At 37.9% G+C, this 25,412-nt stretch overlaps 1 protein-coding gene across 1 annotated transcript in view; it reads left to right on the forward strand.

The window, feature by feature from the left end:
* Positions 1–25,412, forward strand: part of DPP10 (dipeptidyl peptidase like 10) — a gene marked incomplete at both ends in the record, with an annotated part of 660,265 nt that overhangs the window by 558,348 nt on the left and 76,505 nt on the right. The window contains 3 exons of the mRNA XM_079782730.1: positions 2,061–2,181; positions 13,575–13,729; positions 20,608–20,705. Coding sequence (XP_079638856.1) covers positions 2,061–2,181; positions 13,575–13,729; positions 20,608–20,705 — 374 coding nt within the window. The remainder of the gene's footprint in view (positions 1–2,060; positions 2,182–13,574; positions 13,730–20,607; positions 20,706–25,412) is intronic.

Consider the following 25,412-nt stretch of genomic DNA (forward strand, 5'->3'; position numbering starts at 1 on the left):
AGTCACTCCTCCTCCTAATAATAATAGCCACTTTGCTTAAACAGCCTGGGTGTGGATGATCTGAATTGTCATTACTCACAAGCCCTAATCAGAAGGTTCAGATCCAAAGAGGAGATTCCCTCTAAGTCAGGATGATTTTGTGTGACTATTTCATATATTGTTTGTAAGTTTTACAAAAGATGTAAAACTTAAGTTTTAGATGGCTGGAATAAAGTTAATATTTTTTTCTGTCGTGAGGGACTGTGAATGTCATTAAAATTAACTTCCATCCAGTTTTACAACACCTGAGATATAGGTCTTAAACTTTTGCCAAAGTGTACACATATGCTTTCAATAATAAGTTTATTTCTATATTCTATTATCACTTGAAAACTTCCTAAATGAAGCAAAAGCAGTAAATATTATTTGTTAATACCTCTCCTGTTCCTTCTTTTCCTGCTAGTACTGTTCCACTGCTACTCCTAATAAATTTTCACATCAGCACCACATGTAGGACTGGTCAATAGTTTGGGATAATTTATACCTTGGCTGAAGCTGTAGAGATTTTGTTTTGATTTAGAGTTTGTAATCTTCAAAAGGCCCAGGATTTTAAACCAAATTATCCTGAGTGCGGTCAGCCTTGCTTCTAGTAATAGCCACATGCGCTATATGTTCTATATGCATCATCTCATTTATTCTTACAACAGATATCTAAAAATGAGACATAAACATTTATTAAAGGAGAAGACTAAGATTTAGAAAGCTACAGAAAAGTATCCATGTCACTGGGATTTTAAATTTAGGCTGCCCTATTATAAAGTCCATACTTTTAAATACCCTGTTGTATATTTTTTCTTCTCCCTTGCCAAATTCTTTTTATTCTATTAACATTCTTACCTATAATATAAATGTCAGGTAGTGGTGGAATGATTAATTAAATACTCTAACTGTTAAATGCTTGCCAAATCCTCAAAATCAAAACAGAATATGAACGAAATATTCTGGATATTAACATTGCTTTCATCACTGTGCACACCAAGATTATAAATCTAGGGCCTCATAATTAATCAGATAATTATTTCAGAAGCTATTATGTTTGCTGTATTTGCTCTTGTGTAATGATCCTATAGCATGCTGGAACACGTGGGCACTAGGCCAGCTTTCACATTCTTAGTAGAATGTTCAATCAAAATAGCAATTTGGCTCGTGGTGGACAGTATTCTATTCCCTTCAATATGTGGATGAAACATGGTTCTATGAAGGTTATATTATCACATCGGCCAGCAGTTTGAAATGTTTATCACTAAAGATATTTTAAAGTGGTTATAAAGAATTTTACCCTGAGGTTGCTATTATTTTGTTGATATTATTTGTAGCTGACATTATTGGAGCTGTTGCTGTTGTTGTTGTTGATACTATTTTGGAAGACTCTCTGATGTGTTTAAATAAAAAAATCTTTCGTGAACTCTCAAGCACAAGGTTATTATTACTGCTATGCTTTTTGGGAAAGAATTGCCAGAAGAGAGTGGGGCATAGTGAAGTGTGTTGACTTAACAATTACAAGGAATTCTATCATCCTTTCCTTTGATCAGCAGATCTGTATATGGAGCTAGATAGAAATCAGATAGATTCTGTAAATATTATTTCACTGACCACAAAAAGTAAAAATAAAGACACAAACTGGAAGCCTTTCAAACAGTCAGTTGGCTGTTACTAAAATGGCATCTGGTATAATTTTCAGTCTCTTGAGGATGCAAAATATTATCTCAAATCCAAACCAATTTTAAAGTAAGAGAAAGAGATTATTAAGTAGATGAAAAGTTGTGGTTGAAAATACAGGTTTAAAATTTTAAATAGTGAGGATCATATTATTTCTAGATGAGAGTTTGATATTGATATGATAAGGAAATAAATAACTATTAATAATTAAAAGCAATACAAAAATATGCATTAAATAAAGACAAATGGAAAACTGACAAATAAAACACTTAGCTCTTCAGCTATTGTTGTATAATATGAAAGCTTTAAAAAAGGTTTCTTAATATGTTGGGTTTGTTTGTTTTACATGTTTCCTGATCCAGATTTATATCTTTGAAAATAATATCTACTATCAACCTGATATAAAGAGCAGTTCATTGCGACTGACATCTTCTGGAAAAGAAGGGATTATTTTTAATGGGATTGCTGACTGGTTGTATGAAGGTGAGTTGAATAGATTTAGTTTCACAAGAACACAAATGATATATTTGAATACAATATCTCTAAGAAAAATCTGTTCAATTCCAGAACAATACTTACAGCACTATTTCTTCTCCTCATTTCCTCTCAAAATTGCCTTCATGCTTTCATTTCTTTGTATGTGCTCATATTTTGACTGGTTGTGATTTATATCTACTTATATGATTCCACACTTATATATTTGTTCAAGCCAAATAGATACATATATTTTATTTTTGGTAATTCTTAACTAACAAAAGCAAATGATCACCTCTATAGCACACAGGGATTAGATGTTGAATTTTTCTGACTCTCTCAAAAAAGCCACTTTTAAAATTCTGTCATATTTTAAAAACCATTGTAAGAGGAGGAAAATAAAACTTAGCTAAAGAGTTATTTGCAATAACAATCGAATTGTTTAATAATAGCTGAGAATATAAAAAAGAATCAGATATGAAAACCTCTATCTAGTTTGGTTGTTTACCAATTGTCAGCTTAGTTATACGTAGTGATTTCCTGGGGAATCAAAGCTTGAGTTTAATACCTAGATTTCAGACTCTGCAACTGACTTGGAAAAATATGTCAAGATTTAAACTAAGTTAGCCCATTTTTTTTTTAGAAATTGTAAAGCTATGTATCACCCAGAAAATACATTTTCTGGAGCAACATTGGCAAATGTAATCTCTCTACCCAGAGTCAATATTTTTAATTCTGTTTTTTCAAAAAGTAAATTACTTAGTTCATTTATTTCTTCATCCATTCTCTTCTTCAACACACATTTTGGAAGAACTGCTATGTTCAAAGTACTTGTCTGGGTCTGAGATACATCAGGGAATAAAACAAAATATTACCCTCAGGACCTCACATTAAGAGACACATTTTCCTGAGTGGAATTATTTTATCAAGAAAGATATGTTGTAGCCCTTGATATTTATTTATTTTTAATAAATATATTGGGATGACATTAGTTAATATGATCATATAGGTTTCAAGTGTACATTTCTATAATATAAGATCTATATATTACATTGTGTGCCCACCAACCACAGTCAAACCATCTTCGGTTGATATTTGTGTGTATGTTTACATGAATATTTATATCTATAATATATTTTTGTATATATGCCAGCTTCAAATAATCAAAGATTTGAGAGGCCACAGTTTATCCCCAGGAGCAGTAGTAGCTACTGTGGAAATAGCCATAATTATGCTATGAACTTTTTAGAAATTGTAATACCAAGATAGAAAAGTAAGGTCCTTTGGTTGAGAGTGTCAGAAGCCAACTCTGGTTTTCTCATTTCAAAAAGATGAATTGTTATTTGAAGGGCCGGGGATGACCCAGTGAATTGAAAAACAAAAACAAAAAAACCAGGTGGGGAACAAATATGAAACCTGGGTAGTTCTGGTAAACTAGAAAGCCAGAGTTAACCATCTCTTACTTAAAGGAGATATGTAAGATATGCCCTTTATCTTTAAAATATTGTTGGACTTCGTGAAACATTGACAGATCAAGAAACCAGATCAATGCAGTGTGGTAAATTGCCAAATCACAGTGAACACACGATTCTTTGAAAGAACAAATTCCTAGCGCATCCTAGGAATTTGCAAATATTTTCTAAAGGAGAAATCCTCTGAGTTGAGCCTGAAACATTAAGTAGAACACATAAGAAGAAACCAGGAAGGAAATCCCAAGCAAGGGTTAAAGCTTACAAAAGCACAATAAGGTTAAATAGCATAGTGAGTACCTAGGGAACTAAAATCTGCTTATTATTATTGAGGCATAACATTTAAGAAAAAGGAAGTCAGCAAGAACCAAGAGATAGTGACAATAAAAATAATCTGGAATTTTAATTATTTTTTTTTTTGCCTGGAAAATAGGGAAACTAATAGAGTTTTTCAAGTAAGAGAGTGTCAAGATTAGATCTTTCATATAAATGAATCATTTGGCTCTAGAGTGAAGCTGGGGTTGAATGGCAGAAAGAACTAAGGAACAGCTATAAGGTGTTTTCTATGTTCTATCAAGAGATAATGACCAATAGGACTATGGTTAGGGCAGGAAGAAGGAGGGAAGACTAAACTTGATGAAACAGTAAAGTAGATAGATCTTTGTGGTTAAATGGATGAGGCAGATGGAAGACAAGAATGATGCTTTGGCTTCTGGTTTGGTCACTAGTAAATAGTGGTGACAGACATAGTAAGCCAGCATTCATAAGGAGTAGTGGACTTCAGTGAGGAGAGAAACAGTTTAGTGGGAACATTTGTGCTTTATAGCATGCTGGCCTGCTACATTGTGTGACAAATTGTGATCCTTAACATCAAGTCACCTGGGGGTATACTCAATGTAAACTGTACTATCTTGACCAATGATCAAGATGACTTGGGCCTCTGTCCTTTAAGGAAAAATTTATATAGTTTATAGTATTGCATTCGAAAGAAAATTGCAAGGAGATCATTACAGACCATTATCTGACAAATTAGTTTTTTTTCTTAATTAGAACATAAAAATTCTATATATTTGGGCTAAGAGTGAACAGCGTGTTGAGGGATAGGCAGAACAAACAAGTAACAAAAACTTTTGTGATGACATTGTAGGTCTGACACATTCCAAAGGGGAAATAGAAAAATGAGGGTTTTTTTTTTTTTTCATTCAAATTAAACTCAATCCTTTGGGCTCTTATGTTCTAGGCCTAGTAGGAAACTCCAAATGTGCTATGTGATTTAATTTTGCAATGCTAGTATATCTATTCACTTGCTGAAGAAACCAAGATTCAGGGAGGATAGGCTTCTTGGACATGGCCTCAGAGCTCATGAGAGGCAGAGCTTTAACTTGCATCTGTATCTTCAAAGCCAGTGCGTAGTCCTAGTCAGCTCCAGCTGTCATAGTTCCACGCCTTTAAATGTTTCATAAAGGATGACATGCATTATGCACCTAAGCCGTCAGATTTCACTGGTCATTTTTCTCAGCAAAAGACGCTGAACCCTACTATTCATGGACTTAAGTCAGTTCTGCTTTAGTTCCAAGAGAAGGAACCCTACCAAGGGAATTAATGTTAAGGTTTGGTAGAGGGATTTAGGCATATATTTTAGGACCTCATATTCATATCATTGATTTTCCCTCAACATTTTGCCTGTCATCCCAACCTATGTTTCAAGAGTCCCACATATACCTAATTTCTCACTATTACTTTGCTTGTGCAGTGTGCCAAGAGCACCAGAATCCAGAGCTTCTCTTTTCCCTTAAACATAAGCACCAAAAAACAGGGATTTCTATTAGGAATGCATTATGATCTTCAACAGGATGTGTGTGATAATCTAGTGTGGAGATTTCCTTTTTATTACTTTACAGAAATCAATTATGATCTGAATTAGTAGGTGTGAGAGACTCAAGAAGTAATATATAACAGTTTCACTTACTCTTTAAATTGAAATTTGCCTTCTGTAAATGCCATAGGGAAAAAATGATTAGATAAGGAATCACATAAAAGATAATAAAATGTTTTTATGCCAAATTTAAGGGCATGGCTTAATCTTTTTAGGACCAGGCCAATCTGTAAGTGTGGCTATTGTTCCCAACTATAGTCACTAGTATCAAGTCTTGAAAAGTTTTGAAAAGTGTCCTTTTAAAACCTCTTTTTTTTAATTTCCAGTATTATTCAATTCCTAAGGGAAGTAAAACATAATGTATTTTAAAGAGTTAGTGAAGTTCAGAAGAAAAAAAAGTGTTATGTTCAAAACAAAAAATTTAAATATAATTCACACAAAGCACATCTAATGTTATTCATATAAATTAGTGTATTTAACCTAACTAAATAAAGTATCAGATGAATTTTTTATGAAAAAACTGTAAAATTCACAGTTGCCAAGCTTACAACTTTGAGATTTTTCATAGTATTGAATCTATCAAATAGAATAAAAAATGACTGTCACTTTCAATTGATTAAGCATATAAAATAATAGAACTAATGATTTATATTTAAGCATATTAAAATATCCCTCATATTTTTAAAGAAATTCATCTTTGAAATTCAGTCCAACAGTTATTGAGAATGTTTATCTGTCAAGCATCATCTGAGAGCAATACAATGAGTAGTACAGATTTTGGGTACTTCCAAATTATTGGAGTGAAAAATTGTAAACTATTTTGTTGAAGCATGGTAAATAGAAGTATATAGAACTACACATCAGCATACTGACTAGAAGTATAAACATAATTAAGTCTGGTGGAATAGGGGAATATCTTTGCATTGCACTTTAAGAATGACAATAAACAACTGAGAGAAAGAAATTACAGGACAAACAATATTTTTATCAACATTGTGATTGTAACTTTTTTATTGTTTGATGAGAACAATGCAAAGTGCCTATTTTTATTGCCTTCTCTTGGACACAGAAATTACATCCATTTTTTTCACTTACTCAACAAATAATTATTGAGCATTTACTAAATTCCAATAAAACTGAACTGTGACAGATAAACAAAAACATTAAAGATGCAGTTATGGAAGCCAGAAGAAGATAGGATAATGGATATTGCTGAGTCTCTGGGGGCAAACAAGCTAAGGACACCAAAGTCACTGTTGGATTTGCTACCAGAACTTGACAAGAATGTATTCATTCAGTTGGTTGCACCAGAAGTAAGATTGCAGTGGATGGAGATATAAATGGGAAGTGAGGAAGTTATGAATGTAGATAATTTTTTTAGAAAGTCTACAGTGAGATACTGAAAATTAAAAGAAAAAATCAACTGCAGATTCACAGAATTAGCTAGCGATAGGATACTCAGGAGACCCTATCTGTCTAAGTTGATAATCAACAAATGGATACAATCCACTTACTTTTCAGAACTCAGTGGTTAAATGTTAGTTTTATTTGTGTGGAGGCCATGTTTTTAATTGTCTGTGATATAAAACAACATGTATTGAAAATTCCATCTACTCTGCAGTGAGATTTTCTAAATCAGTATAATAAAGACAATGAAGAGCCCAGCCTACGTTGAAATTGAAAGGAATGCAATTTTTAAAAATACTTTGATTATAAATAATATAATCAACACAGGAAGTTTAAATCCATGAGTAATGTACCTATTTGTTGCGATTAAAAAAGTGTGTGCCTTATCCAAGAGGTCTCTTAGAAAAATTCATATTACATATTCTATTACTCATCTCTTTATTTCAGTTAGCTTTGTTTTTGTACTTGAAGGAAGCCAAATAAATGTCTATTTGTACTCTACTGCTATTTTAACATTGTTGTGAGGAATGACTTTAGTCATAGATCACTCCAAATAAATGAGAGTAGATAATATAAACTTTCAAATGGATATTGCACTCAAATCTGGGCCATTCTAATTCCTGGGAAGCACTTGTGCACACATATTATAGCACCCCGGATGGAACTTGCTTTGCTTCTTAGAAACCCTAGTGTGGATTTCAGATATCATGATCTTTTTGCACCTTCAAGTTGCATAAGACTTAGAGTTTACACTCAATTTGCATTTAGCATTTTCTTTTCATGTGGATGCCTCATGTTTCCTCATCTGCACTTGAAGTTGCTTGTGTGAATCAGGGTGAAGATCATAACTGGAAAAATAGATATCACATTCAAAATAGCATTGATGCCTGGCCAGTATGGTTGAGCGTTGAACCATGAACCAGGAGGTCATGGTTCAATTCCCCCTATTGCACATGTCCAAGTTGTGGCTCGATCCTGAGTTAATTTTTCTATCTCTCTCCCCCTCTCCTTTCCTCTCACTGAAATAAATTAAAAAACATATTTTAAAAAGCAGTGTTCAAAGTTGTGTATATGAAGAGGGCACTTACTAAAGACAATGGCTAACAATGGTTTAGCTATTGACACCTGAAATGAGAAGGGGAGGCAGCTATTACCTGAATCATGTGGTTTCCACAATAATAAAAGTGGTGAATTTTGGTTGAGAGACACAGCCAGGCCCACCCACATGATTTCAATGGGTAGGAACAATATAGTAAATGCCATGCACTAACTATCTTCTGTTACTTGATTTGTCTGTTGGCCATACCCAACCAAAGTTAGAAACCCTGGGAGTATTCTTATTATTCAGATAAAAAGTTTCTGTCCTCAAAAGAGGAGCATAAGGTATAGCAGTATTAGTCCAGTTATATACACCTGTCTGAAATTTATAACTACAGCTAACACTTTTGCTTTTTATATAAGATTCTGGGGGAAATGCTCCAATTAAGAAAAGAACTAAGCTTATCATGTGGCCTTAATTGCTAATCATGTGTCCCTTCATCAACTTCTTATTTGTTTTTTCCTTTACCTTCTGCCAACATTTTGACAAGGCAGGTTATTTACCTGGTAGATCAAACCCAGACTTTAGTCCTACCAAATCATATTCCTTTGCTTCTTTTTCTTAATGAGGATGCTACAATACCAGTTGGAAATGAAAATTGGAATGTAGAAATGTAAAATTGGAAAGTGAGATGGAATTGAACAAAGGCATATTTGTGAATCTGCTGAGTTCCAAATATAGTATTCCTTGCCCTCCTTGTAGAGTAAAGACACATTTCTTCCTGGCAGATGAGATTAATCATCAGACTCAACTCAGTGACTATGTTTTCTGCCAGTTTATTTTTCTCAGTCATATTGAGCCCAAAATGGTCAGAAGGAAATTCTAGCTTCCAATTCAGAGGAAGATAATTACCACTATTTCCTCTGTAGGAGATAATCCTCCTTTAGGCATTAAGAATTCTAAACCCACCAAGCTCATTATCACGAGGACAAAATCTAAAATGTGTCCAGTGGGTTATTAATTGATAGTGAAAGAAAACACTGCACTTCCACCCCTGAGCTCCTAGATCTGTGCTTTCCTGGCTGTGCAGGAGGGGCACTTGCATGTTGTAGGATGACATCCCAACTACAAGGTCATTGTCAAATAAATAGTGCCAAGACCCAGATGGAGCATGCTATGTCACTCCTCTGCAAGCCAGGTACATACAGCCAATGGGGAACATGATGAGAACAGTGAATTCCATGGGTCTGAGCCCATTGCCCTTCTTTGTGCTATAAAATATTGCTTGTTTGGAAGTGACATAGTAATTAATGTTGTTCTGTAAGTCCACGGAGAGTAGTGTTGATAGAACTGCAGGCAGCAAAGGCATATCCATACCTAGAATATGTATCTGACTATAATGACAATATACTCTTCTTCATGGAATGACTGCCATGTAGCCACCTGCCAACAGGTAGTCAGCTGGAACTGCTGGGAAATAATACCATATCAACAGTTTAATGACAACCACTGTTATCGGCAGATAATGATGGGAGTCAGAGGCAAACTGATGTTCACTTGGTAGTCACCTTGCCCTTTGGATTATTGAGAGCAGCCCTGCTGTGAATGCGCTCTGTTGAACATTAAACGGAACACTTATGTCTTCACATTTTCACCCCTTCTGATAAATCTGTGCACTTATTGCCCTAGCTGGTTTGACTCAGTGGATAAAGTGTTGGCCTGCGGACTGAAGGGTCCCAGATTTGATTCTAATCAAGGGCACATGCCTGGGTTGTTGGCTCAATCCCCACTAGGGAGCATGCAGGAGGCAACCAATCCATGATTCTCATCATTGATCTTTCTCTCTCTCTCTCTCTCTCCCTCCTTCTCCCTTCCTCTCTGAAATCAATAAAAATAGATTTAAACAAAAATATGTGAACTTATTTTCCCCCTAATCTTTCTTTTCACTAATTTTCTAATACTACTCTTCTCATCTGGTGGCCATTTATTAGTTATTGTGCATAAGTCAGGGATCCAGGTTTCAGCCAAGTCTCCTTCCACATGTAGTGGAAAACTAAATATTTGTGCAAAAGTCTGCCAGCTCAGGATTTATGTTACTATAGTCTTGTACTGCCATTGCTGAATCAGATTGTAGTCCAGGGCCTATCCAATTCCAGCGTGTTCCAGTACAATGTGCAAACCTGCCTATTAACCAGACCTGCATTTATTACTTTTCTGCCAACTTGTGTTAGAAATACATCTTGAGGCATAAATGTGAGATAACGTAGGAGGAGAAAGCTACCATGAGCAGTTGACTTATGCATTCTGGACCAATCCCATATACCAGTAGACTGCTGCTTTTTTTTTTTTTATAGTGGAATGTTGCTGTTTGTGTTTAGTTTTATGGTCAGTGAATCAGATAATAGTCAGTTCATGATGGGCATTTGGGTTGCATAGTCACTCGCTATCCCATGGTCAGGCTAATTGCTTCTGCCAGAGCCAAGTAAAGAGCTGCTTTAGAAATAAAGAATATGTATCAGCACAGGAGAAATGGCCTTTCTGGGAAGCTTGTATTGCCTGTGCTTTGATCATCATATGGTGAGTGTCGGAAGCTCCACAGCATCTCCATTCGCCATGGATACTTGCATTGCCCTTGTGTCTGCTGGGCCACAAGGTAAAGGTGGTAGGGAAGCTTGCGCCATGGCCTTGATCTGCTGCATAGCTCTTACTTGCTCAAGTTCTACTCAGAACTGGCACCTTTACAGCTTACCTGGGAAATAGAACAAGGCAGCACATGGGAATGTAGGTCATATTTTCTTCAAAATCCAGAGTCCAGTCCCTCTTTACTTTTGTACAAGTACAATTTCAACCAATTTTCTCTCACTGTAGAAGAGATAGACCAGTATATCCCAAGCCACTAGAGCTCCAACTATTCCCTAAGGATGCAGACTGTTAAACTTTGCAGAAATTCCTCTTCCACTGCACCTTTATGCCTTTATAGATAGAGGTTGCCTCTGTTAACAAACCTGTGGGAATTTGAGGTTCAAAATCTTCATCCATAAAATTAGATACATATAGCAGTATTCCACTATGAAATCTGTTATTTCTGAGCCTGGTTCAGAAAGCACAAGTATAGTGCACATGTTTATACAAAAATCCTTATCCTATGTGTCAGCGGCCCAGCACTTCTCTACCATTATCTCTATCTTAACTTTAAAAAACAAGTGCATTTGAGACCCTGATTTGTGTTGCCTTTTTCAACCCTTACTGTTGGTATAGGTAGTTAGTATTAATAAAGGAAGGGAGCAAGTAGAACTAGATACTAAACTTAATAAACTGGGAGGTTGAATCAGATATTGGGCCTGCTTCACTAGGAAATTACAGCACTCCATTAAACTTGACTTACCAGGAAGCTATAGCATTCACAGACTCATTCACACACTCCAAGGGATCACTGTATTCTCCATGGAGGGTACTTAATCTTTGAAGCAGGCAGGATGAGTCTCCTCAGGGTGCAATATGCCCAGTACCAATTGGCAGGGAACCAGGATTATGGGAGGTGGTAGAAGAGGAAATTTTTAGCTGAATGCATGCCCAGTAGTAGACAAGATGATGCATAAGGAGGTGCTTCTAGTTTGAGGCATGCCAATAGATTCCAAAATGGCAACAAGAAGGGGTGAAGCGTACCCTGAGAAAGGGATTGGAGTGGATGAGGGCACAGAACCCAAAAAGGTCTAGGAAAGAGATTGGTTAGGGGGAGGAACCCAACTCATACCCTGGGAAAATCAGGAGCTAGGTTGGATGGTTTGGTTTTGAATGACAGCTTGCTACTTATTGAGAACCACGAACATCTATGGAGAATTATCAGGAACCTGGGACATCTGCTGCAAGAGCTTTCACACCCTCTGCATCCCCATGGTGTATTATTTACCTTTCATTCCAATAAATTTTACCACTACGTTTACTGGTAAACATCCTCCATGCATATGCTCTTTAAAATTCTTTTCTCAAGACATTACAAAAGAATCCATTTTCACTGGCAACATTAATATGATCTCTTGGACCTCAGCCATATCTGCCCTGCAACTACAAAAGAGAGGGGCTCCTTCAAATATGTCATAGTGACCTTTTGTGTATTCCAAATCTTTCAGTCATGGATTTAGTTTTTGTTTTTTCCTATATAATGACTCTCAGATGTCATAAGAACCAGGTAAACTTTACAATCTTCACAATTGCCACTGCTGTAGCAACTAAGTCACCACCTTTTGTCCTCTCAATACTTTTCCTCTCTATTTGCACTTCATTCCACATCATTACCAGTGACAATTGATTACTCATGCTTCCATCCCTTCCTATGGATTATCTATGCTGCAATTCTCCCTGGAAAGGTTATTATTAAATCAAAGATAGTACATATAGTTATAGAGGTGGATATATCTCCAACTTAATCTCAAAATCTAATTTTGAAGATCTCTTTCCTGAGTCTACTGCTGCTATTAATTACTGTATCAGTCAGGGTCCCAAGAGGAAAGAGGTGGCACTTTCAATAATTTGAAGAGGATTTATGTACAAAGAGATCATTTACAAAGTGAAAGTGTAGGGGAAATATAAAGGACGGAGCTACAATTTAAACTTGCAGCAGCCTATGACTATAGAGATGAACAATTACCAAATACAAAAGCAGAAAGCTGTGGAGAGGTGGCTGCATTGGCAAGAGGAGAGAGATCATTTAAAACACACAGCAAGCCTAAGGTGACATATCAAGACAGAGTTCAAGGAGTAAATACTCTGACTTTATGCTCCTCTGAGCTCTTGCTAAAGAACCCTAATGGCCATATTCTAGAGGGCATGGGAATCCCATTGCTGTGCTTCATACAGGTTAATTTTCTGGGCCAGAAAGCAGGTATAGAAAAGTAGATAGTGAATCTGGAGCCACACAAAAAATATCTGGTATATTTCTTATTCTATATGATAAAGAGGCAATATGCAAATTGACCATCACACCCTCACAAAGATGGCTGCCCATGACCAGGCTGGCAGGGGGGTTAGTGAGGGATGACCAAATGACTGAACAAGCAGGCTGCGTGGGGTGACCAGGCAGCAGGGGGGTTAGTGAGGGACGACGAAATGACTGAACAAGCAGGCTGTGTGGAGCGACCAGGCCTGCAGGAGGGGCAGTTGGGGGTGACCAGGCTGGCAGGAGGGCAGTAAGGGGTGACCAGGCCAGCGGGGAGAGGGGGGGCAGTTAAGAGTGATCAGGCTGGCAGGGTTGGGGCAGTTGGGGGTGACCTGGTCGGCAGGCAGGTGAGCGATTAGGAGCCAGCAGTCCAAGATTTTAGTCTTTGAAAATGTCCTCTTTCTTTTCACTCTGATAGTACTTTCATTGTCTCCGTTCACATTGCTGGCAACCCATGACATCCTGACTTTATTGCTTCCTTTCTTCCTTCTTTGCATCTGCTTTTCGTGGGATCAAAGGGGTAACTCAGAAATAGAGAATGCTTTATGAAGTTGATAAAGTCCAACACAAGTATAGAAAATGTACATGTACAATGGAGATTTCAAGGACAGATTTTTGTGGGTCACTGAGCCCACATCTCTACAGTTGGTTTCAAATAACACTCATTTATTCTAGAAGAACTTCTGCATTCTCACATCGCCCACTGGTGGTCACCAGATGGAGAAAGGCTTGCCTTCCTGATGATAAATGATTCACTGGTGCCTAACATGGTTATTCCTCGGTTTACCGGAGCATTGTATCCCAAAGGAAAGCAGTATCCGTATCCTAAGGTAAGTAATGTGGCAGCGCTAGTTGCCCCTTGCTCTGCACCAGTGACTTCACTGATGGTATTCTTGGTTCACGAACAAGTTGCCTTTGGAGAAAAAAGGAAGCATCATTTTAGAGCTTTCAGTAGTCTGTCCACACTGCTTGGGTAGGAGGAGATCAAGATGTGGGGAGGTGGGGACTTTGACCTTGTTGCATTTCTTTCCCATTGATGCTCTAATTCTTGCTTTCTCTCATCTCCCACTTGAAAGATGGTGAAAAGATATAAGGGGTCTTTCTCCAAGGTATATTCTGTGAGTTGTCAATAGGTGTTATAAAGGAGGAAAAAGTGCCATCGTCAAATACATTGGAAATTCTTAGTTGAAAAAAAATCTAGCTTCTCTCAAGATGATTTCTTAGAGCACTTAATGTACTATATGTTAATGCGTATTATAAATCTCCTATAAAAAGTAGACTAAGCATAAAGAATCTGCAGAAGCATAAAGAATCACCAATAAAGAATAGACTAAGCATAAAGGATTTATTAGCATTAACTTCAGTACTGTTTTGGCAGAGCAAACTCTGGAACATACTTTATAAAATGCTGGGGTAGAGCCATGGCCAGGCGCAGCGAGGATAAAATTGTTTTATTGAGTGAGGCAAATACGGAAATCCTGTGCAGATGGCGAAACCATTTTCAAATGTTAGGTGAGGCTTCTAGAGCCGGTTGCAAAAACACCTGGAGTGTGTTGGTTTTCCAGTATATTTCATGTTTAATTACTTAAGGTCCCTTTTGTAAAGTTTACTTTCCCCATATTATGTAAGAAAGGGAAAGGCTCATAAGTGAGGCCCTCTATGCGTCAATCATGTAAAGATACCTCATAGCAAACTTTTAAAGATTCCACTTTACACATTTTAGCTCTTAATTAGATTAAGACATGGCTGCTAGTTTCATGTAGAGGCCATTTTTAAAGCCATTCCTTAAGTGAGTTGTGTTTTGTATTTCCTAGCATGATAGATTTTATATTTTTCAATTTGCATATTACATTAACTGGGCAGAGTGCTGGACAAATTACCTATCACACATATTATTTTACACTTGCAATGAAGGTATAGTCAGTGTTGGGGTGATTGTCCTTATTTTCCTATCATCTGCCAGACTCAAGTTTTCCAAGGTGGGGGGGGGGGGAAAAGGCTTTATGGAGAGTCGGGAATAAACAGAGTTTCCTCAATGAGGTTCTGTACTGTTTTTCTCCAACCTGTCTTCCTTCCACAGGGTGTGGCGTTAAATAACTGGTGCCTAAGGAGGACAGCAAGGGGGAGAGGAGTCAGATCCCAGGATTTTGAAATATTATTGTTAAGGTCTCCTCTGGGCATACATTGGAAGTCCCACATACTCGGTATTCTTCAGGAGAAAATAGCAATTTGACCTAACAACAAAATAAACATATTCACAGAGATTTTTATTCTATCCAATAAAAGTACTTACAATTTCTTCAATTACAGATTTAGCCATGTTTTATGGTTGACAGTGTGTGCCTGCCCAGCATATTGCACTTGCCTTTTTCCAGAGAAAAACAGAAAAGACTTCTCAATACATTGTTAATTCTCACACCATTTGATTTACTTATTGTAATGAAAGGTCATCTGATAATTCTGACACAAATTGAAGGACTGGTGGCACATTGTTACTTATGTCAATAAATAAGATCTTCACACAGAACTGTCCAGTTTGTGCACTGAACAAAGAATAAAATCAGTCCTGGGATGGGACAGCTTTTTGTAATTCATTTCCCCCAAACGGTGAGAATTTTAGGATTCACAGGTAAGAGCCATATGCAGTATCTGCATCTTCAAGTTTCCTTCTTAAGACTTTGGTGCTTGAACTTGGACATTCCCAGGCTTCATAATTGTAACAAGACTGATTCATACAAAGGAACAGCTAGAAGCACCTGAGGAAATTTAAATATGTCCGCAGTAATTCAATAGATCCTGGTTGATAAACATAGACACTTATTTAGTAAGTTATTATTTAATTAGTTTTTAAATATTTCTTAATCGTTAAGCTAAGCATAAAATAATAGTAATGTTTGCTTATTAATTGTATGAATCATGTGTACTAATAACATGCTTTATGTTTTCAGAGAGACTTTTCATTGTTTTCCTCTTTGGTCCTCCTCACAATTGCCTGTTCTTTTTACAAATAAACAAACTTTGATTCTAAAAGGCCAAGTCCTTGTATGAAAGTCACAGTTATTTTAAGAGCAGGGAAATAACTCACATTTATCGATTCTGTCCCTCTCCATAAAGCTACTAAAGGTTAGCATATCACAGAAGTTGTACCAGGAATGAAAATGTCTCCTGGTCAAGATAACAAATATATGTGGAGTTCTGCTTGCTCTGCTTACTGTTAGTGACTAAGCTCTACACTGGGTGGGGCCAGAGTCGGTTTACAGTTGTGAGTCTGCGAAACATGGTTTATTTTTGTATTATTATTTATTAATTATTGTAGTATTTTCCATACAAACAACTGTAAACCTACTTTTGTTCTACCCTGTATGACTATCATTCTTAGAAAGCCTCACACTTGCCATATATAAACATATACTAGTATATGTCTATATGTAATGCATGTTGTATGTAAGACATGATGGATCTAATATATGATGGATGTAATACTTGATGGATGTAATACATGATAAAGGTCCTGAGTGTGTGTTAGTGACCACCATTTAGGAGTATTAAAATGAAAAATAGGTATTCCAGTGGCCAAAGCTGAGAGAAAGAATCCCAAGTCCTTAGGGGGTTGCCAGTAGGAATTCCTGCCTAGGTATTTAAGACAATAGGACTCAAAGAGACTAGGTCTGGGTTTTGGTCTTTGTTCTCATACTAACTTTCACTGTCATGTTGGGTGTATTACTTGAATTTTCAAGGTCTCATTATTTTCCACTCTGGGTTTAAAAAAAGGTGTTTTTTTTTCCACTAATATATGTATTTTGATTTGCTCTTATTCTTTTAATAAACTTTCAGAAATGGTATTTTAGACAGTGAAGTAATGCATAGAGTTCACACTAAATTGTGTTTCAAATTAAACTTGATTAAAATGAGTGCATAAAATACCCAATGTAGTCAGATTTACTAATGAAATACTTACACTAAACAAATATATTTGTATTTTACTTAATTCAGCATGGTGCAGAACTCATAAAATATCCTTCATTAGCAATTCAGCACAAAAGAGATGCACAGTTCTATTTCAGTAACCTCAGGTTAATGTTCTTAATTAAAACATTATCTTGTTTAATGGCAATTTAGTTGCCAGTAAAATAAGGTTAATTATTATTGAGGCTTTATTTCAGAATCATAGAGGAAGGAGTCTGTGGAGTTGCAGTTTTTGTGGCAAATGTGACTGTAAAAGCACATAGATGAACTCCTCTAATCTCCAAACTATTGAGACAATTCAAATATTCAAAGGCGCAGATGAACTTGTAATGTGCACTTAATTTCAAAACTCCAAGAAAAGATAAGAATCTAATTAAGATTATAAAATGCTGAACAGCTGAATTTTGGAAACAGCCTAATGTTTGTTTTTTATCTAAAATTGGCCACATGTGTATGCAACTGTTAATTTGTTTTCATGTAGAAGCTACTTGGGATATTTGTGATTCTGTGCAAGTAAAAACTTACAGTGCTGAGGCCTTACGAGGTGGTAATGACCATACATGTCTTCGACTAAGTACATCATAAAATTATGTAACATTGATAAGAACTCACAGAAAGATCAAATTTAATTCAACTTCCCTTTTTCTTTAATCACTTTATTGAAAGAAAAAAATATAAACAATTTTTCACAAACTAGAGAGGTCAGTGTCTTAATAATAACTATCATTTTTAATTCATTACTATATACTATTTTAGGTACTTTTATAAATCATTTTTTGTCAGTCCGTAATAACAAAACTATGAGATACTTTTATCTACAGAAAGAAAACCTACTTTGGGTCAAAATTTCTGACTTGTGACAGATTATGTTCAGAGAGTTGTCTCTCTCTCTTATTATTATTATTTTTAATCCTCACCCAACGATATGTTTATTGACTTTAGAGGAAGATGGAAAGAAACATCTATCGATTGCCTTCTGTACTCACCCAAATCTGAGACTGAATCTAAAACCTAGGAATGTGTCCTTACAAGGAATTGTACCCACAAACTTTAGGTATATGGGAGGAAGCTCCAACCAACTGAACCCCCCAGCCAGAACAGAGAATTGCTTTATTTTTTTAAATAAAAATATAAAATAATACTTCAGGATTGTTAGCATCCTGTCCATGGTCCTTATGCAGCAAAATTTGAACCCAAAATTCTCCGACTCACAGATAAAGCTAACCCAGTTCTCAAAATGTGGTTCTTTTGCCAAGGGTGTCAGCCTCCTTTGGGGAATTTTTAGAAATGCAAATTTGTCATCTCCCATCAGGGATTAGAAATGATGGAGGTGGGCCTTGAGGTTCACTGGGTGATTCAAAAGCAGGTTAACCTTTGATAACCACTGAACTGCCATAACTATAATCAGTATGCAAATTTTGATAAAATGCTGATATTTATGTATTGATATTTATCTATCAGTATTTTTTAATATTTGCACAGTGATTATAGTAATCTGGATCTTGATGAACATAGATTCCTAGGCCCACACCGTGAGATTCTGATTCTGGCTCTGAATATAGGTCTGGGTAGGGCCCATGAATTTGTGTTTCTAAGGTTCCAGGGAATGCTGATTGATACTCTTGATTAGAGAACAACAGTTTGAATGGCACCACTAAATACTGTGTCCCAGCTCAAAGTTTTAACATACAAGTTAGAGAACTGGTTAGACTAAAAATATATGGATAAGGCCAATATTGTTAGGTGGAAAATGGCAATTTAATGAAAGCAAAAGTGATGTAAAAGAGAGCTCCTAGGTGTGGTCGAACACTACGTTGCTGGAGACAAATATTCCCAGGAGGGCTTTAGAACGATGAAAAGCTTTACAAAATCCTTCTGTGTGAGGCAGGCTCACAGCTTATCTTCCAGGAAGCCCTTTACTTAAGGAACCATTTCCAGAATGTTTCCTAACAGTCACGGCACTTCTGTAGTGACAGCCTTTCTGACTTGTTTCTTTGACTCCAAACTTCTGACCTGTGTTTGAAACACTCCCACAGACGTGCCAGTCATTTTTCTTTATAGACTTTAGTATTTTTAGAGCAGTTTAAGGTTGTCAACAAAATTGAGGAGATGGAAAGTACTTGCCATATACCTTCTGCTCCCACACATTTATGGCCTCTCCCATCATCAACATCCCCCACCAAAATTGTGCATTTGGTACCATTGACAAAGGATTGCTGACACATGATAATGACCCAGCATCCATAGTTTTATGGTTCAGTTTTAGCATTATACATTCTGTGGCTTCAGACAAGTGTATAATGACATGTATCCCTCTCCATGGTATCATGCAGAGTGTTTTCACTGTCCTACAAATCCTCTTATTGACTGTATTTGCTCACCTTTCTTCCCTCCCCTCCATGCTCATTATTATTAAGAACCTAACAGAACAGTTCTTGAGCTATTGCTAACTATTGGTAGAATGTATTAGATCGTTTCTGGTCCTGATTTAACTCTGGATTTTGTAGATGCCAAGTCCGTGAGCATGAATATTTCTTTGTCATCTTTAAGGCCGTTTTATTGTCCTCTTTAGACTTTTGTCAAGTCTTTGAATTCAACTCAGTTTAAATGTCCTCCTCTGTATAGCTCCTCTGCTCCTCTCTTAAAGCACCAGCCTATGTTTGAAACACTCCCACAGATGTGCTAGTCATTTTTCTTTATAGACTTGGAATAAATAAATTGAGTGACAGTAGTCAACTGATTCTGTTAATCATTTATTCACATAAATTTCGTTTCATTCATTCATTCAATATGCTTGAGATTTGTTGGTGAAAGATCCCATATCTACCCCCTAAAATGTCACAGTATATTTAGAAAACTTTGATAGCCATTGCCTAAGAATGAACTAAAGCAAAACTACAATCATTAAGAGCACCCTGGGTTTAAATACTGCTTCCTTCACTTACTGGGCATTTCACCCTGCACAGTTTGCTGAGCGTCTCCTTTTTAATCTGGAAAATGTTATAATTACATCTTAGTTCTATAGTAGGAACATTAATTAGATAATTCATGTAACGTTTAACAGATATTATTGACCAGAAACATAGTAACTGCTTTACAATTGGTTATGATTTAATAAAATTTTTATTATGAAGCTCAAATGACATAGTCTTAACTGTCTTTCTACTCTGCATGCCAGGTACTGAGTGAGGGCAGTCTGCTCATGGCCCACATCCTAAGGGCCACTTATACCACATCTAACGTTCATAAATGTCAAAGAAAACCTAGGATGATTAATGCATGGAATAGAATTCGGTATTGTGCAATTTTAAGCATGTGGCACCTGGATTGGTATTTTTTTCAGTCTTGTTTTATTATTGTTATTTTTTAACTAGCCAAGCTCTTTTCCCCATTACATGTTATATCCTATAACACGAGTAGCTGTTTGAGCTACTAGTTTTTATAAAGCCAGCCCTCTGGTGTCATTCTAGGAAAAGAACACAGTAGCATTAGCTAATGAATAAAGTCATCATGATTTTCTATCACCTTTAATTGTCTGACTAAAATGGTTTGAGAAGCAGCAATCTTCAAAAACAATTGAAAGCAATCAAGTGGTTGAATTTAAAATCATTTCTACTTCAGAGAAATTAAACTTTTCCCCCCATTCTAACACAAAATTATAAGAGTCAACATGCATTTGCTTTCTTTCCTCATACAGTCTAATGCTTAATGTATTTGCCTTACAACTTTCATTTTCTCAAAGGCAGGTCAAGTGAACCCAACAATCAAATTATATGTTGTAAACCTATACGGACCAACTCATACTTTGGAACTCATGCCACCCGACATCTTTAAATCAAGGTATGCAATTTCAATTTCACTCTTACCAGGGAATAGATAGTTTAACACCAATTACCATTTTGTTGTAATTTAGAGTGATGTGATCAGCTCAACAAGTCCACTTGAAAGTAAGGTTGAGGTTGCCTCCATTAGTGCAGGAATGAGGTCATTCTGAGTATCTTATTCACAGGAAGCCTTTAAAAGTTCAAGGTGCTTAGCATCTCAAAATGACTAAATATACTGATACTGAGAATTAGACCTTTTGCAAATGTGACAGAGCGATGGGAACAAAGGATCATTTTCTACTGATTTTTCCTCCTGAAAATAGTAACTCCATTTTTTATTTTTTTCCTCTTTAAAAGAGTATAATCTCCCTAAAATTTGTGCAGTTTTTTTCAACTTTCTCTCTACAGCTTACCAATGATTTTCTAGCATTCTTTTCCTGGCAGAGAAATTTAATGAGGTTTTATTTTTAAATATCCTACATAAAAAGCCCTCTTAAGAAGTTTAAGTGGGAAGAAAAGAAACACATTTTATGGAGCAGCAACATTTCCAGTTGAGAAACAATTAATCAAATAGCTATGTGGATTTTGAAATCCAGAGTGGACTCAACTTGGAGGGTTATTCTTGAAAATCCTGTAGCTCTTTGAAAATTTAAAGCATCCCTAAAGATGGGATGAGATAGGCAGCTGTTTAAGGAAAATAGTTTCATACTATTTTGAATGATATAGGCTAAGCTTGAGGGTTATTTTCATGACATCGGCAATCAATCAATCCAAAGTGACTGATTCAAAAAGATATTTCTCTCAAATGTTGTCACATTGACATATTTAGAAAAGGTTTTATCAGAGTTGAGGATTTTCACAGAAAGTGCAAGCTGCTGTGTGTGGAAAATTTTCCTATTTGAAAGATAATAAAAAATTATGGAAGGGTTTTCATTAACTATCTACTATATAACCTGCTCCTTTTATTAGGGGAAAAGCTGAGACCCAGAGATTAAAAAAAAAAAAAAAGTTGAGTTAGACCCTCAGGATTAGTTAGTAGCAGAGTTAGAAAATAAGGTGAAGCCAGTTCCATCAAGTTACAGAACATTGCATCCAGATTATGATGGAAGACCTTAAAAGGCCATCTGAACTGACATGTAGAATGCAGTAAGGTTAACCAAATCAGATAGAAACTTCTACTTCTGGGCTCAGTCTACTAGTCATGAAAGATTTAGTCACAAATGAAACAATTATAAAAACTGTTGAGTTTTTATGTGATCCTTAATCACATCATTTTCTCTAATTTGTTTGATGCTCTGAATTAACAGGAAAGGGTACTAAACTGGAGTGTTTGAATCACATCTCTACCACCATTTATTTTTGTGATCTTGGGAAATTCACTCTACCTGTCTCTGGGTTTGACTACCCTCATCTTGATATAATTATTTATAACTAGAGGCCTGGTACATGAATTCGTGGATGGGTGGGGTCCGTCTGCTGGGGCTGATTGGGCCAGGCCTATTGGGGGGGGGGGGAGGGGACATGGGTTGTTGGCTGCCTGCCAGCAATTGGGGTGATGAACTCCTTTATAGCTTTTTCTTGTCTATGAAACTTTTTATCTGGCTTTCAATTCTAAACGAGCTTTGCTGGGTAGAGAAGGGTGTGGCAAGAAATATTCAAAGTGATGAAGAGCAAGGACCTGCAGCCAGGGTGACCTTCCTTTTAAAAGGACGTGGCTGCTCCGGCTTGAGGGTTCGGTCTCAGTGAAACCTGGGTCAGTCTTTGCATTGGGCGAGTGGAATCACTGAGGCCTATTTGAGAGTAGCCAAGGCTGGGAGCGTGATCTCAGAACAGTTAGAAACAGGTTCGTGAAGGGATGTTATGGGTTCTCTCTCATCAAAAAGCCCAGGGTTGGTTTAACATCCACGAGCCCACCGCCTCAAGGAGCTGGTGGGAGGTTGAAAGTGGTTTTGTAGATGAGGCCAGTGCTAGGTGACCTAGCAGGTGTCAGCAGCTCGGCCGCCTGAGCCCCAGGCGTGGGGAGATGCGCTCTGACATCACCACCGAGCAGAGGATTTGACAGCAGCAGCGGCGGCTTCAGAGCTTGTTGCTATTTTGTTTTATTTTTATCTCCTTCTCCTTTTAATCCTTTCAAGGTTGTGTGCCTTTGAGAGAGGAGCAGCCTTTGCCGACTCCTCGGCGGAGAGCACGCCTTTAATCTGGGTTCACACACAGCAGGACAGAGTCCTGTTTAGAAACACATGTGTGTCTTGCATTATTTGTGCTATTACCGATAAAGAGGGTTTTAGATTCTGGCATGTAAATATGTTTCCTGCTTATCTGAGGGCAGGAGGCTGAGCGCAGCCACAGGCACAGCCACAGTTCTTCACTCCTTCACAGGCCTGTGTCCAAGGGCGGCGATGCAGGCCCTTTGCACAGGGAGGGGGCCAGGGAGCGGGGTCGGGCAGCAAATGCAGAACATGGCCATCGGCAGCCCTGTTTTTCCCAGACCTTCTGTCTCAGTCCCGATCTTCCCGCTCCGGGTCTGTAGCATCTTCCTCTTGAGGCAGATGCAGGCATCTGCGGGACATGATGTTGATCACACACTGTTTCTCCGTGTGGGTGGTCAGCACGGGTCCTGCATCAGGTTGCCTTTGGCATTGTGGGTGGGGGGGGGGGAGAGACAACATGAAGGTGAGAACACAACCCGTTGGACTCCTGGCTGAGTGCCTACTGTATACCTGGCGGGCATCTCCCCTCAGAAGGGATGCTGACAGCACAGTCATGTGCTCCCTCTGTCATGACAAGTAGGTGGGGGGCCCAATGGGGTGGGGCTGGTCAGGGGGTGGGGCCACAGGAGTTGGGGGGGGGGCGATGTGGGCAGGATCAGGCTGGTTGGCTGCCGCAGTGCGTCATAGCCACCGGTGGTTCTGGTTGTTCTGGTCATTCTGCCGCAATGGTTGCTGGGCTTTTATATATAGATAGATGTTCATCAGGTTTTTAAAAAATATATTTGTATTAATTTCTGAGAGGGACAGAGGGAGAGAAAGGTAGAAACATCAATGATGAGTGAGAATCATTGATTAGCTGCCTCTTACATGCCCCACAATGGAGATCGAGCCTGCAACCCAGGTATATGCTCTGACCAGGAGTTGACCTGTGACCTCCTGGTTGATAGGTCAATGCTCAACCACTGAACCATGCTAGCCAGGCAGGGTTTTTTGTTGTTGTTTTAAGTCTTTGAAATAGGGGTCAATTTAAAAATATCCTGGTTCCTTTCTAATAGGAGATAGTGGTTCCTGACGTTGAATTTGTTACTTGAAAGAGTTTCTAAATATTAGTTTGGCCAGCAAGGAGTTAACAAAGAGAAGGGAGCTAGACTTGCTGGGCCTGACTGAGTCTGTAAATTATACTTAAGACTAAATCTGGAATTCACAGCTTCAGACACCCCAGGCCATAGTTGAATTCCTGCCAAGGGGGTTAACATTTCTACATATCCCCACCCTCATCCCAGTGGAAGGAGGCTTCCAGTCTCCCCGGGGGACTTACCTGTCCACTTAACTGGACTTTAGGCGGGGAGAGCTAACAATAGAGGGGGAATTCTTCTGCTCAGGCACGTGCAGTGGAAGACAAGATGGCACACGAGAGGCCCTTCCAGGACAGTGACCATAAAGGGGAGGAGTATAGCCTGGGAAAAGGATCAGATTGGATGAGGGCATGAAAACTGGAAGGTCTAGGAAAGGGATTGGATAGGGTGAGGGCCCAGCACAAGGCTGCAAAGAGATAGGAAACACATTGGTTAGTTTGAAAGAAAACCTGCTCTTTCCCGGGCTGGAGATAATATGATCAAAGCTTAACAAAGTCCCCTCCTGGTTGGTAGCACACATTCCCGGTTCCCCTCCTTCACACACTCTCTGTGCAGCCATGTGGGCCTCGCAGCTGCACCCCTGTGAGCATGGGTCTGGTGCGGCAGCCAGTGCCAGCTGGAGTGCAGCAGGAACAGAGACTAGCTGGCTGGATGGGTCAGAGACTGAACTGGACTAAGATTTGGCATGAAATGAACTGAACTATGAGAGCTTTGGATGCTCTGCCGATGCAGGGCCAATGGCACAGAACTTCTGGACGCTGGTCCTTCTGGGCTTGGTGAGGACAAGTGTGGGCTTGAGGCCCCAGAGACTGGCCTTCCCCTGCAGCAAGACCGGCTTCCAGTCTCCCAAGGGGCTCTGCCATCTGGTCATGGATAAGACAACAGGCACCTGGGGACAGTTCTTTATTTTTGCTCCAATAAATCTTACTACTTCAGCTCATCCTCCTATGCATCGTTCCTGAAATGCTTTTCTCATGACTCCACAGAAGAGCCCTAATTCCACCAGCAACACAGTGAGTTCATAGGCTACAGCAGAGTATCATCAAACACAAATATTCATAAAGTCAGAAACATTGTCATTTATTGGAGTATTAATGAAGTGTACATCTCTTTAACATGTGAGGTACAATGTGATAAAATTAGTCACCCCTTGCAAAGAGATATCACATATCCTTAGCTATTGGAAGGCCAGTAAAGAAAAAAGAAAATGCTGTATCCCACTGAGAGTGAGAAAAATCCTGTGAAGAAAAAGAATTTAAATGTAATTCAGTTATTTATTTGGTTTAGCCAAGATGTTGGTCTATAATTTGGAGAGAGGCATGTAATACCTCATCTACAAATGTACATAACAGTTTTGCTTTTTATGCCTCTTGGTCT

Source organism: Cnephaeus nilssonii (assembly GCF_951640355.1).
Source record: "Cnephaeus nilssonii genome assembly, chromosome: 10".
In the NCBI taxonomy this organism is placed as follows: Eukaryota; Metazoa; Chordata; class Mammalia; order Chiroptera; family Vespertilionidae; genus Cnephaeus; species Cnephaeus nilssonii.